At 39.5% G+C, this 15,532-nt stretch overlaps 1 protein-coding gene across 1 annotated transcript in view; it reads right to left on the reverse strand.

Annotated features, from left to right (window-relative positions):
* LOC127573286 (UBA-like domain-containing protein 1) overlaps positions 1 to 15,532 on the reverse strand; it is a 34,025-nt gene that overhangs the window by 12,792 nt on the left and 5,701 nt on the right. Inside the window, 3 exon segments of the mRNA XM_052021338.1 lie at positions 9,502 to 9,531; positions 9,533 to 9,562; positions 9,684 to 9,768. Coding sequence (XP_051877298.1) covers positions 9,502 to 9,531; positions 9,533 to 9,562; positions 9,684 to 9,768 — 145 coding nt within the window.

The following is a 15,532-nucleotide window of genomic DNA, read 5'->3' on the forward strand; positions in this document are numbered from 1 at the left end:
GAACTACCTTAAACTGTACCAAAGAATGCCTGGCACACATTGAAGATGTATTAACTAAATAAAGAATTTTCTTCCAAGTCTCTGTAGGTATAGATGTCTGGAGTTCACTTTCCCATTCATTCTTAATTTTGTCCAGTGGTTCTGAACAACCCTTTGTACTTCAATACAGGTTCTTTGACACCACAACATTTTGATGTCTCATTCATTTAAAGATTATAACTTGCTTTTCTTGTTCTTTTTTAAGTGGATAACTTCACATTGTCTCACATTATATTGCACATGGGTTTACTGTAAGTGCAAGGTGATTCAAGCATGAGTCAAGCCAGATGCAACTAAAAAGAGATTAAAAGCTGGATATCCTGTGGCAGGAATCTTTACTTTCCTACACCCCAAAAGCAGTTCACTGGTTGCAAAGTACAAGTCAGGAATGGCTAAATGAGTTGGGTCCAATAACACCCAAGAAACCAACATCATGCAGACAAAATAGCCCACTTGACGGGCACTCTATCCACCACACAGAACAATCACCACTTTTGTGATCAGTAATTGCAGTGTATAGCATCTACAAGACATCTTGGAGCAACTTGCTGAGGCTTCTAAAACCCACAACCTTCATTACCAACGACGATAAGGACAGTAGGCAGATGGCAACGTTTTCAGCTGCAAGTTCCCCTCCATTCCACATTTTATCCTTTTTTGTTCCTGGGTCAAAATTCTAGAACTCCTTAATTAATAACCCAAAATACCAATAAGCAATTTACCTCAACAATACACCATCAGAGCAAAGTGTTCCATGACTCTTCACAAGATTATCAACTAAAATTTGACACCAAGCTAAATAACAGAATAATTAGGATTAAAAGTTTTGTTCAAGAGCTAGTTTTTAAGAAGCTTCTCAACAGAAACGAAGAGCAGACTGGTACAGACAGAGGCCTTTAAGAAGGGAATTTGAGAGCTTGTGACCTTGATAAATTGTAGCTATGGTAGAATTATTAATTTAGGGATGATCAGAAGGCCAGAATGAACAAAAGGAGTTGTCAAAGACTGTAACCCATTAAGATCACAGATACAAGTACCACCTAAATGCTTCAATAGGAATATTATGCATCACCTCTCCTCACTCTGTATTGAAGCTAAAGTCAAAAATGTTCTTAGGCAAACTTTTTTTTTAAAAAAATGAACCTTCCTGTTATAAGCTGCATTAGAAATCAACTAAATTACATTTCTTGCCTTATCTGGCACATGACATGGGGCAAATGTTGACCTTTTAATCTGCAACACCAGAAACAAAACTAAGCAAAACAGTATTTCACTTACATGTTGTCAATGTTTTTTGTTTATTTTCTTGGTGGTAGCATATAGCTTGTATCCCAGTTCCTAAAATACACTTCTAGATTTTTCCAGTGGCAAATGTGAAGATGTCCGACTGCTGGGTAACAGAAGAAGCCTCTTTAAACAGAGGTAGGATTTTCCTTCTGCTACTTCACAATAGACTGACAACTTAACCTGCTGTATCTGCTGTGAAAACAGTCAATTTATCCTGTTTCTTTCCAAATTCCATGTGGAAATTTTTCCCAGGGATTGCCAGGAGGCTACATTCATTTCTATTCTAAAGTACTCGCATCAGTGCCTACTCCAGCCTACTGTGGTGCTATTCACGCACTTAGAAGAATGATCCAGGCAAGTGGTCAAAATCTGGTAGTATTATGGCTCTTTTTCTCAGATCTGCAACACACTTAATTTATGCTGAGGACTCAAACTAATCCAACTGGGTTCAGGACATCCATCACTAGGAAGACAAAAGAGACTGCAGATGCTGGAATCTGGAGCAAAAAAAAACCTATCTGCTGGAGGAACTCAGCAGGTCAAGCAGCTTCTGTGCAGGGAAAGGAATTGTTGACATTTTGGGTCAAAACACTACATCGGGACTGGATTCTTCTGCAACAGTGATTAAAAATTGGAAACAATTTTAAATGACCATATTTATATTGACTTAAAAAAGCAGGAACTGATCTAGAGTCATCAATGTGGTTTTGAGCAGGGGAAATTCTTGTCTTACAAATCTGATTGATAAATCTCTTTATCAATTTCTAACTAAGAAAACTGATGAAGACAGGATGGTAGATGTGGTTTACATAACTTTAGCGAAGTCACACATCATTGGCTGGCCCAGGTTAGGGCACATGGGATCCAAGGTGCGTTGGCAACCTGGATCCAAAAATGGCTTGGTGATAAGAGCCAGAAGGTAGTGGTGGATGGGTCTTTTCTGATGGAAGTCTGTAACAAATGGTGTAACGTAGGGATTGATGCTGGGACCTTAGTTGTTTGTCATGTACATGAAAATGACTTTGAATGGATTGTAGGTAGGCTAGTGAGTTTTCTGACAACACAAGAATTGGTGGAGTGGTAGACAGCAAAGAAGGTTGTGAAAGGATACAGCATTACAGATCAGTTGGAAAATCAGGCAGAGACGTGACAGATGGAACTTAATCCAGACAAGTATGAGGTAATGCATTTTGGGATGTCAAATACTAGTAGGACATATACAGTAAATGCAGGGACTGCAGGACTATTGATGTACAGAGGGACCTTGGGGTGCAGCTCCCTGAAAACAGGGATACAGATGAATAGGACAGGGATGAAGGCATTTGGCTTGCTTGCCTTCATACATTGAGGCACTGGAACGTTACACTGCAGCTGTACAATACATTGGGGAGGCTGCACTTGGAGTATTGTATAGATTTTGGTCACTACTGGAACGATTTGATAGCATTAGAAAGAGTGCAAAAGAGATTCAACAGAATGCTGCCTGGAATGAAGGCCTGTAGTTATAAGAGCAGATTGAATAGGCAGGGTTTATTCTCACTGGAACGTAGTTGACCTTACAAAAGTTTACAAAAATAATGAGGGGCATAGATAGGTTAGATAGAGTCTTTTTCCTAGGATGGGGCAAGTCTAAAACTGGAGGATATAGCTTTAAGGCAAATGGGGAAATACTTAAAGGAAAGCTAAGAGGCAAGCTTTTCCTCACAGTGGGTGGTGGTTATATGGAAAGGACAACCAGAGGAAGTGGTAGAAGCAGATGCAATTATAATGTTTAAGAGGTATTTGGACAGGTACTTTGATAGAAAAGCAGTAGAAGGGTACAGGCCTAATGCAGGCAAATAGGATTAACGTATATAGACACCACTGTCAGCATCGACGAGTTGGACTGAATTGCCTGTTTCTGTGCTGTACAACTCTATGACTTAGTCCTTGCATTATTTTGTGGGAGACACCTACTGAAAAAAGGAAAACAAAAATCAGAACTTCTGATGCAGTTCTAAAGCATCGAGTATGACTCACATTCATGCCATTTCTGGGATGGCTGAATGAGTCCAGCACCCTTCAGGGGAGCTGGATTATTTGGCATACTGTGTGGTCCACTGCTTTTGTGCATGACCTCCGTGTTCTCCTTTGGAAAGAATCAAGATGCTTTGTGCTATGTTGAATGTTCCTTTTCCGTTTTACGTAATTCAAAGAGTCAAAGAATTTTATATTTTTAGCGAGGCTTGTCAGTACTATATTTTTGATCCTCCTGGAAATCACATGCAAAGCAGAATACTTTTTTTTGGGGGGGGGGGGGGGGGGGGAGAGGGAGTCCTGTACCGGGCATATGGGTAATATGGCCTATCCACCACAGCTGACTGACCACGATTAGTCTCAAAAGCTGAGAATGCTGTCATTAGTTTGCCTATCCTATTAATGGAATAGCAGGATTTTGCAGAGAGAATGCTGGTGGTACTCCTCCAGTGCTTTCAGCTGCCTAATGTAAATTGTCTGAAGCACACAAGAGGGTGGGGAAATCACTGCTCCTCAGTAGACCATGAACTTAGTGCCAGTTATCAGGTCTTGATGTTCAAACATTTTCTTTAGGTTAACAAAGGGCCACACTAGAGTGGTGGATTTCAGTCAATGTCCCTCTTTGCTGATGGTTGCTCCCAAGATATAGAAAGCGATCAATATATTCCAGAGAATAACTGTGGATCTTGTTTATTTTGTGTGGTGGTGTGGGTCATTGTACAGCAAACGCAGGTGTAAGAGGACCTTATGTTTGTTTATCATGGCACCCATCCTCTTATACATTTAAGCAAAAAAGTCAAAGATGACCAGGAGCTCAGTCTTCAAACGTGCACGTGTATGTATTGAAAAGAAGGAGCAGAACAAGTTTTAATGATGGCTGCATGACAATCTTTGAAACAGATCCACTTTGAGAAAAGGAAAAACAGGTTATGCAATATTGTGCTCAAGTAAATGCCTCGGGGACAACGAGTGAGCGAAGAGAAAACTGCAATACAGATGATGTGTGCTCAGAGAAGGAACAAGTTCTCTGACTCCATTTTCACACACTCATTTAATGCACTTTATGCTCATAGCATATGTTCAGGAACATGGATTTTGCATTATTGCTCTTGTAACCATTGCTGTCTACCGTTGATTAAGCACACCCCAATCCTTCATTGGCAGTGGCAAAGTCAAAAGTGCACGAACAAATGTCATGGCCATCCTGGGTATGTATACATCAATAGATTAGGCTTTTAGATTTTATTGGGTTGAATGTCCAGATGGATTCTGGATAGCAACAAGGGACAGATCTGTGTTACAAACTTTGCTCTGTCAGCAGAACTAACCCAAGTACAAAATAAAATTTGTGGCTTGCAGACATTGCAATTTGTGCCCTCTATAGAATTTTTGGAAAACTGATTATCTGTATGGGCAGACTGTACCTTGTTTAGCTTACCTGCATGGACTATCACAAACACAAAAATTCTTAATCTCTTTGTCAATATGAGGGATCTCACTATGTGCAAGTTGGATATTAAGTTATATAATAATGCTCATGTTTCAAAAGTAATGCGCAATGAAGTGGTCAACAGTTCACTATGCAAATGCAAGTTTTTTGTCATATTTCTGCTACTGTATGGATTAATTATGATCTTTTTGATGTGTCTATAGCAGACACAGATCATTATATAGTGATCAAATGTTTAACTTGAAGAAAAGTGGATAACTCCCTTAAATGGCTGCTATAGTTTTGTCTCTAGACATCCCTTTTTCCAAATGTTGAACTCCTAGACTGGTGTAAATCAAAGTGTAGTGAAAATATAATAACTAGATCCAATCCAGAACATTATGTAGGTTCCAATATTTGCAAAGACTGTTGTACAATCTTCCCACTCTGCTACCAAATAACATACATGTATTTTCCAACTGTTTATAACATTACAACCAGTTTGCAGGCCTTCAGGTCTATTCTGTACTTGGTATAAAATCCAAGGGATAACTCCCTCACTTAAAAAGCTATCATTCTTTAGAGCACTATCATACTGAATAAGTAACCCATGTTAAATACAGAAGGGCTTTCATTTCTGTTTAAGTTGTGAAGTACACAACTCAAAATGGGAAAAAAACCAAAAAGAACATATCTACAAGATTCTTGTTCCAAACTGCATCTTGCGATCCTGGAGGTTATTCACTATCATATGCTGCCTTGTCTCCGTTTTTGATACATGTTCATTGCTGAGATATGCCCGAAACAAATTTGACCCCCCCCCCCCTTTAGTTTCCCTTAGTATCTCTTCCCTGCTCAAACTAGCCATCTTGTCCTCCTTCCTACCTTCATCTTCAGTGTAAAGGAAGATTTATGAGAAAGATTTCCAACTTAAATAAACAACATTAAGTCAACAAAAGGCACCACCTCAACAAACAAAAACAATGATGTCTTCATTCATAAAAACAAACTTCAACTGGTGATAGAAATCAAACATATTGAATTAATTTTCCATAATCCAGCATTCATGGTAAAATCAAATTTTCCTCACCTCAACATGCATCATTTAAGCTCTGAACCAAATAACATTCAGTGCACTATTTTCCATAAGTCACAATATTTCCTTCCAATTACTTTTGCGCACTGTTTTAAGATGCTTGAATGGGACTTAGTGTAAAGTCACACCACACCCTAAGTGAAATTTAACATAAAATGCAATGTGAGTCAACATTATATACTAACCATTTTGATATACAAGAGAAAAACTGCTCTCTCAGAAGAACTGATTCCTTTACTATAAAGAATAATGGTCCTTGTACACAATTATCATTGCAACACTTTTTGGTAAAACTTATTACTAAAACTGTACAAAGAATTAACAGTAGCCAATGAACTAACTGCTGACTGAAAATCCTAATTTGAAACATGAACAACACAAGTATTTCATTCACTTCAATCACACTAATTCTATTTTCTCCAAACACCTCCCACCCCAGCCACTCCTAAATAAAACTCCATACAAATATGATCACAAAATTGTTTCAATGATTTCAACAAGATCAAACACTGGTCCATTTTGCTTCACTTAATTCAAATTTAATTGCTTTTTTTTGCACAGTGTGTTTTCCACCCATGTCAATGTTGTTGGCATATTATTTTTTTCCCCAGGAATATTCAGCAAATTAAACTTGGATCTGATGTGAGCAGATGTGCATTGACAAAAGCTGTATGTTGCACTGAAATTAAGTCACACTTCTACTCATTTTATACAATGGACCTACTTTTCCTTGCAAACTACTTCACTTTAACAAGTTTACCCTATGGGCAGGCAAGACACAGAATAATATAAATTTAGTCAGTTTGTGTGGAGTTAGCTCATCTCAGCAAGCACCACTATCAACCTCAGTGCCCATGAATAAAGAAAATGCTTTTTAATATATACAAACATCAAGGTTAGATTGTAGCATGACTGTTCTATCCCAAATAGCATTCAGCATGCATTCTTTGAGATTCATATCCAGGGCTAGCTACTTGACCAAGACTGTCAATGTGTTCACTGGATTGCACACCAGCAAACAACGTCTTCATAATATCAATGGAAGAAAATACACAATGGGAAATAAAGAAACTTTGAAACACAATCACTATTAAACACAAGTTACAAATTTGAATTGGTAATATAGCTCACATCTTCAGTTCTATTCTTCAGTTTCTGTATCATATACTTTTTGGATGTTAGCTCAAGGAGACAGGGACAAGACCCAAATTCAATTAAAATACATAGATATCAAAAATCACAGGCTATTCGCATCAATACACAATTTTAGAGAAAAATGGTTAAGGAAAATTATTTCTGTACATTAGTTTTACTCTAGTACATTGCTCAAGCCCTTCTTACAACGTTTATAGTTAAACATCAACAAGAAGCTCAAACATCTGGCTTTCTGTAAATAACACACTCCTTTGAATCTAGAAATGTCTCCAAAAATCATTGTTTATAGTAAGTTATGACTTTAATGTGCAGCTTGTCTCTTCCCTTTAATTTTGATACGTTCTGTCAACGAAAAGCAGCTGATGTCAATGTAATATGTATATGTTTTGCTTTGTTCACTGCAAAAAAAAAACTGAATGATGATCACATCATTTCTTTCATTTTGTCAGCATTGCAGTTAATCCATTAATGTCTCACTTCCAGCAATCTCAGCCTGGTCTGGCAGACGAGACAAGGTTGCTCGAGGTTTGGCTATATTTGATGCAATTGAATTGGCAAGTCACATCTGGTTCTTGACTAAGCACAGATATCATTTCCAGACTATTCATAGAAATCAAGGTTTTCAGTGCAAAAATTCAGTTATTTCTCAGTTTGCCTACAGAAATTTAAGTCATGGAGAATCTCCCAATCACTGAAACCTTTTAAATTTGATCTCTTTAAAATTCTTACTCAACATTTTAAAGTCGCATTATACTCAAAGTAAAATTACAACACCATTAATGTTATTGTTTTTTGACAATAGTATGTGTAACTGCTTTTATCTTACAGAATTATAACATCTCTATGAAAGAACACAAAATTCAGGAAATGGCACTGATATTATGTTGAAAAATGAAAAGCTTAAATAACAAAGTCAATCAGGAATTGAATTAATGTTTCTTTTCATTCTAAGTCTAACAAGTCTAAAAGTCTAGAGACAAACTTCAACAGCAACATTGGCTGTTTCATAAGGAATCCATTTTACTTCAACTTCCTGACAAAGGGAAAATGCCTGTTTACATGGAGGACTGTGTTTAGGTGAACTGTCACATGGGGGATGGGAGAAAAACTACTGGCAGGAAATAAACATAGGATCACAACACATGCCGAGAACAGGAGGAAATTGAACTGAACTGTTTCATCATTCACTGGATTTTGATTTCCATCTTTTCATGCTGTAACAAATTACTGGAAAATTCTTATTGGAAAACATGCTGTTCCTCTCTGACAAATTTACTACTATTCTTCTGTAAAACGATTTTAATTTATTGATTGGCTGGTGAATTTTAATCCCTGCATATTGAAAAGACAACTCCCCCTAAAAATGTACATTCTTGACATTCAAAATCTTAGTCTTCTCTACTCACCATAAATGTATTCATAACTAAAACGAATATAAAGAACTTCTAATGTGAACCATAATACAATAAATAACGCGATAGGAAGTAGTTTGCCACATGTCTGCAGAAACGAATGTTTATGCTAACGTAGATGAGTTGAAAAATGGCTGCCTATAACCTTCCACTTACTAAAAACAATCTTCATCTCTAGATTTTAAAAAAATCACCCTTCTAATTTCGCTTTATCAATCTCTTTGATAGTATGCATAAACGTCAAACTATTTATTGTACAACCATAAAATTGAATTTTTACAAAAATGTTACAAATATTTGTAGGTAAATTATATATTTGAAAACATTCGCACTAGAGTCTATCAACTGACATCGGCACATGATTAGACCAAACATACCATTAACCATTCATACAGTTCACCGTCCCTTTCAAAAAAATCACAAGAACCGCGTTAACCACATGAAATAGTAACTTCAAATGCATTAAAATATACATTTTGCACGTTGCAGAGCACGACACCAACAGAACCTCCGAACAATAAAATATTTTCAAAAGGAATTCCAGTGATCGTAGGGTTTAACGTGGCGTGCGGAAACCATAACATTGTGATCACAACATACAGGATGACAAACTCTTCCACGCGTTTATCATCGACCGCTTCTTTTCTTTTGAGTATCATGAAAGGGTTAGTTCCCCAAATTGGGAAGAATGCGTGTTTTATTTACTGATAAAACATGTAAGAAAGGGGGCATGAGAAAAAAAAGGTATTTTTTTAAAAAAATCAGACTGTAAGGTTTCGCCGCTCCAAAACATTCCCACCCACCTATTGGGAGAGGGTATGAAGTGTAGGGTGGGTTTAATGGAAGCCAAGGGTCGGGCAATGAGTGGTCGGACATGATGAGGCAGAGCAGCCGGGCGAGCAGCCGCCGCCGGGTTTGTGTTTTTTTCCTCTAGCGCCTGATCCCAACATGGCGGCACCGGGGGAGAGGGAGGGAGGAGTGGGGGTGGGGAAGCGGGTAATGCTGGCACGTAGACCTCGGGCTCTACCTCACCACCCCCCCCCCCCCCCCAACCTGCAAAGACTTACCATCTGATGATGATGATTGTAGGGCCCGTTGGGCTTCTTGGAAGAAGGCGCTCAGGGCCGTCTACATGGAAGCACGGGGGGAGGGGGGGGGGGAAGAAGAGGAGAGGAAAAACGGTCAGTTTCAGCACGCAATCGGGAATAATTCAGCAATTGGGGCCGGTTCATCGCTCTCACCGCCTCACCCCTTACTCGAACTGCCAGTGTGCCGCCTGCAAGAGCTGCTTAGCCTGATCCGCCGCACACCCCGCGGTCAGCACGAAACTGATTTATCTCACTTGGTGTTCAGCTCGTCCATATTAACGGACATGGTGCAAGCCAGCGACGGGAGACGAGGTCCCCTTCTGCTCTTCCCCCCCACCTTACGCCTCCTCTGTAAATATTGCTAACCGGCTGCGGGAGACGGTCAAAGAGACGAGCCAGTAACTTCTCCTCGCCCAAGCCGATCGTCTCTTTTCTCCCCTCCTGTTAATTATGTCGGTTGTTGTTGTTTTTGCTCGCAAAGCTCTTACACTAACGTGCTCCGAGGACACCAGCGTGGTCCCAACACGAATACAAATATTTACGTAGCGTTCAGGCTCCAGGCTCCAGGCCCCGCCCCTCTCCTTGAATGATGGGTGGCGCTAGGTCCCGCCCCCTTCTCTTGATTGACGGTCGACGTCACCGCGCCGCCGCTCATGCTCCCAACGAACTGGGGGGAGCGGTCAACACTGGCCGTACTTTTCTTCCTCCCCACAACCCTTGCCCGGGTTCTGCGACTGATGTAAGGCAGTTATTTTCCCCGCTCCTTTCCTATCATTTAAAATATTATCAGTCAGATGTTCCCTGGCGGAGAAGGCGCATGCTCCAAGAGCATAGTGTTTTGTTTTGGGGGGGGGAAACAAAGTGCCTTTGACTTGTTGCCAGGACTTTCTGGTGTTTGGCGGCCGCACTCGGCTCTGTTATTGATTAATAACGTTATGCAAATTACGCTGTGGGAAGGAGGGGAGGCGCCGAGAATTTAAACCGACGGGAGTACTACGGCTCCCAGCATCCCGCGCGGCCCCTTGCGGCATTCCCTGTTTGGAATCGGATGACGTGTTTGATTGGCAGAAAGGCGGAACCAATGAGGGGTCGAGTTCTGTTAGTATCTGACCTTATAAGGCAGCTTTAGCATGTTGGGCTTGACCGACGAAGGTAAACACTGAGGCTGCACAATAGCAATGGGCCGGCGGGGCTGGACGCGAAGCCGTGTTTTTTATCAAAGGCAGCAGTAGGCATGTGATCCAATGCATGCGGTTACTGTGTGGGGAGAATTGATGTTGACGGTTAGGGAGTGGTACAGTAACTATATGCACTGTTGTAATTGGATTGATTTTGTGCATGAGTCAACCTCAATCTGATAAAATATCCTTATTTTTTTCTCTATCAAAGAGCCCTTTTATTTTCCACACGTGCTTAAAGCAGAACCTTGGGATAGGAATTCTTGCTTTTCATCGTACTGATTAGCTCATTTGTTTTACACCACGTCGCAGGAACTGAATCAGTTGAGCTTCGAACTTCCTCGGACTACAGTTCCTTTGACCTTTCTGCCTAATCTGTTGCACGTCCTTTCCAAAAAGGATTGTAGCTGTATTGGAATACAAAAAAAGTACCTAAACGTATTAACACTTCCAATAAGCTTTAATCTCCACAGGGAAAGTAGAGAACACACTTCAAGGAGCAGGAGTAGGCCTCTTAAGCCTGTCCTGCCATTCAATATGATCATTGGCTGATTTATGCTGGTCTCCATTCCTGTGCCAGATCCCCATAATCCTCAATTCTTTGATTCTTAAAATATTTATCTATATCGATACCTACAATATGTCTAATGATCTGGCCTCTACCACCCTTGGTGACAGAGAATTCCAGGGATTCACTACCCTCTGACAGAAGTAATTTCTACACACCTTAGTTTTAAATGATCAACCCCTTATCCTGTGACTCACTCTAGTCAAGCCCCCTTAGGATCTTGTATGTTTGAATAACACGAATGATAGAAAAATAGGGGGCTATGTGGGAGGGAAGGGTTAGATAGATCTTAGAGCAGGATAAAATGTCAGCACAACATTGTGGGCTGAAGGGCCTAATACTGCACTGTAATGTTCTATGATTCTATGAATAAAGCTGCCCCTCATTCTTCCAAACCTCAAGAAATACAGACTTAAATAGTTCTAGTCTCTCTTAATAAGACAGCTGCATCATCCCAGGAATTAGGCTGGTGAATTTCCTTTGGACTGCATCTAATGCCACTATTTTTAGGTCAGTGGTCTAAAACTGCACAGTATTCCAGGTGCAGTCTCACTGACATCCAGTACAACTGTAACAAAACCTCCCTATTCTTAAATTTCAACCTCTTTGCAGTAAAGGCTGACATGTCAAATGTCTTACCTACCTTTTGCACCTGCCTGCAACCTTTTGTGATGCACTGGAATATCTAGATCCCTGTGAGCTTCACTCATTTGCAATCTCTCTTCATTTAGTTAATAATTCACCTTTTAATTTCTCTTACCTAAGTGCATGATTTCACATCTCCCCATATTAAATTCCGTATGTCAGATTTTTGGCCAATCACTCAATCTATCTATATATATTCCTTTACAGGTTCACAGTGTCCTCATCACAACATGTGCTTCCACCTATTTTCATTCTATTGGCAAACTTGGAAACCTTGCATTTTGTTTCCTCTTCTAGGTCATTAATGTAAATAGTAGGCAATTGAGGCCCAAGAACCGATCCTTGGGGTAGTTCACTAGTTACATCCTTCCAGCCTGAAAATGACCCAATTATTCCAACTCTTATTGTTTTCTGTGTGACAACCAGTTTTCAATTCATGCTAACACACTTCCTCCAATATCTTTGGATGTTAATTTAAACAGCAGCCTCTTATGCAGCACCTTGTCAAATGCCTTTTGGAAATATAAATAGGCTGGATATACAGGTTCCCCTCTATCAACTCTTCCTGTCACATTCTCAAAAAAATTCAAACAACTTTGTCAAACATGATTTACCTTTCATAAAACCATGTTGACAAGGTTTAATTATATTAAGCTTTCCAAAATAATTATTTTTTTCCTCTGTGATTATTGACTCCAGCATCTTGCCAACAATAGATGTTAAACTAGCTGGCCTATAATTTCCCACTTTCTGTCTTTCTCCCTTTTTGAACAACAAATTCACATTGGCTCTTTTTCAATCTTCTGGTACCCTTCCTAAATTTAGCAGGTTTTGAAAACTTCCAACCAATGGGTTCACTATCACTGCAGCCAGCTCCTTTAAAACCCTTGGGTGCAGACCATCAGGACTCAGTGATTTGTTTGCCTTTAGCCCTGTGAGTTTCTCTGATCCTTTATTCCTCTTGATTGGGATTTTTACAGGTTTATCCACGTCATTTGAAATGAGCCCATCTGTTAACTTAGGGATATTTGCGACATCCTGCATGTGAAGACTGATGCAAAAATTTAATTCAGCATATTCATTTCCTGTTATTAATTTACCACCATCTTTCTCCAGAAGTCCCACAGCTACCAGAGCAGCCTTCTTCCTGCTTGTATATCCATAGAAACCATTTGTTTTGATATTACACATGTTTTCTCTCACAATCAATTTTCTCCCTTCTTATGAGCTTTTTAGTCTTTTGCTGTTGTATCCTAAAAACTTCCCAGTTGTTTGGCCCACCACCAGTCCTCTGACCTAACTTCTAATGTAACATTATCCTTGACCTCCTTTATTTATCACAGGTTGTACATCTTTCCCATAGGGATAAATTCCGTCTGAATGTTATGGACCATCTGTTTGAATGTCTGCCACTATTCATCTGCTGACCTGTCTCTTGGATTTTCCCGGTCCACCTTAGACAACTCCACCTCGACACCATTATAATTGTCCTTAGTTAAGTTGAATACAATGGTTTTGGTCCTGTAGTATTCACCTTTAAACTGCATCTGGAATTCTATCATATGGTGGTCACTACATCCTAGGGGATCTTTAACCACAAGATCTCTCATTAATCCTTTCTCATTACTCATGACCAAATCTAAAATAGCCTGTTCCCAGATAGGTCCCATAACATTACTGCTCTAAGAAGCAACACTGATATACTTCACGAATTATTCTTCTACAATACCCTTGTCGGTTTGGTTTGTTCAATCAATTTGTAGACTAAAATCTCCTAATTGCAGTTCCCTTCAAACATGCCCTAGATATTTTCCCATTTATGTTCCAGCCTATTGAGAGGTCACATTTTGGGGCCAATAGATTATTCCCACCCTTGTCTTCTTTTCCCCGCTATTCAAGATTTCAACCCAAACTGATTCTATGTTACTACCCATTGCCTCTCTATCATGTCTCAAGCCCACTTTGATACCTTCCTTGATTAACAAGACTACCTTTTAGCCTGTTCTTTTGTAATATCATATAAACTGGAATATTGAACACCCAGTCCTGGTCACCCTGCAACCACATCTCTGTAATAGATCATACTCCTATGTTGCCATCAACTCAACTATCTTATTGCAAATGCTACATGCATTCAAATAAAGACCATTGAGCTTTGATTTTTTTTACAGTTTTTACTAATTCTGTATTTTCTCTGTGCTGCATACTTTTGTTTATATTTTCCACCCCAGCCTGCTGCCATTTGCTTGTCAATTTCCCCCTCACTATCCTGTTCCACTGCTTTCTCATTTTCTCCTGATTTATTAAACAACCTGTTCTTGGAGCCCTGCCTGCTCCTATTTAGCTTTGTCTACAACCCTATTCAGGTGTAGCTCATCCCAACGGAACACCTCTCTCCTTCCTCAGTACTACTGCCAGTCTACCCGTTTCTACAACACCATGCTTTAAGCTACGCATTTACTCTCATATTTTATTTACCCCTTGCCAATTTGCAAATGATTCAGATAATAATCCAGAGATTATCATCCTGGTGGTTCTGCTTTTCAATTTTGCTCTGAGCTCCTCATAATCCCAGAGCAGAACTTCTTTTCCCTTCAGCTCATGGAGCAGACTTTTTCCCCCCATTTCTCATTTCTTTTTTTCCCTTTCTTTTCTTTGGAGCAGACTCGATGGGCCGAATGGCCTACTTCTGCTCCCTTGTCTTGTGATCTTGTGAACTTCCTTCCTAGTCCTACCCATGTCTTTGATGCCTGTGTGAACCACGACAACTGGATCCTACCTCTCCATCTCCAAGTTAGGAAAGTATGTGCTTTGGAGATGCAGGAACCTAACAAAACTCTTTGGCCTAATAATAATTAACTAATGATTACCCATGTCAGTGGAAGGGACCTTCTACAGCCTGTGTATTGCAAATCCAAAAGAAAAAACACAGGCTAGGTATACTAGTGAGAAATAGTCTTGGATTTTCTTGGAAATAACTTGGAAAGCAAACAGTGTACAATTGCATATTTATTTGGTCTTCAACCAAACCAAAATGCAATTTTTGAAATAGCATTTTCCTTCAACAAATGTTATGGAATAAAATTTGCTGGATTTTTTTGCTTCTACAGTTAGTGTAGATCCAAATGGGGATCCTTGTTCATGTTTCAAGTTATTAATTGCAGCTTGATTGTAGTGTGAGGTACCAGCCTATATTTGTGTCATTGAATATTACAAACATGGGCTATGAATAGTCGTATGAAAATAAAACAAAAAATAAACAATTATAATGTACTTATAAGATAAAAACAAAGGGACATGTCAAAACTGAAATGCAGGTCCAAGTTGTAGTTGAAACTGAATCTAAAACAACAATGCTGGAAATGCGCACTACATCTCAGTGAGTATTTGCAGAGAGAGAAAACACGTTAATATTACAGATGGATAACCTTACAGCAGAAGTTCAGCAACAGCTCTGACCTGCATTTCATAGCTTTAACAATGTCCCTTTGTTTTACCCTAATTAATCTATTAATCCGACAGTTCCATAAATTTTGGCTCCAACAGAGGGACTTAAGATTCTCAGTGCCATTGTTAATGCTCCTTCTCCAATTTCAGCACACTGGGCTAAGGATTTGCA

The sequence above is a fragment of the Pristis pectinata genome, chromosome 8 (assembly GCF_009764475.1).
Source record: "Pristis pectinata isolate sPriPec2 chromosome 8, sPriPec2.1.pri, whole genome shotgun sequence".
NCBI lineage: Eukaryota > Metazoa > Chordata > Chondrichthyes > Rhinopristiformes > Pristidae > Pristis > Pristis pectinata.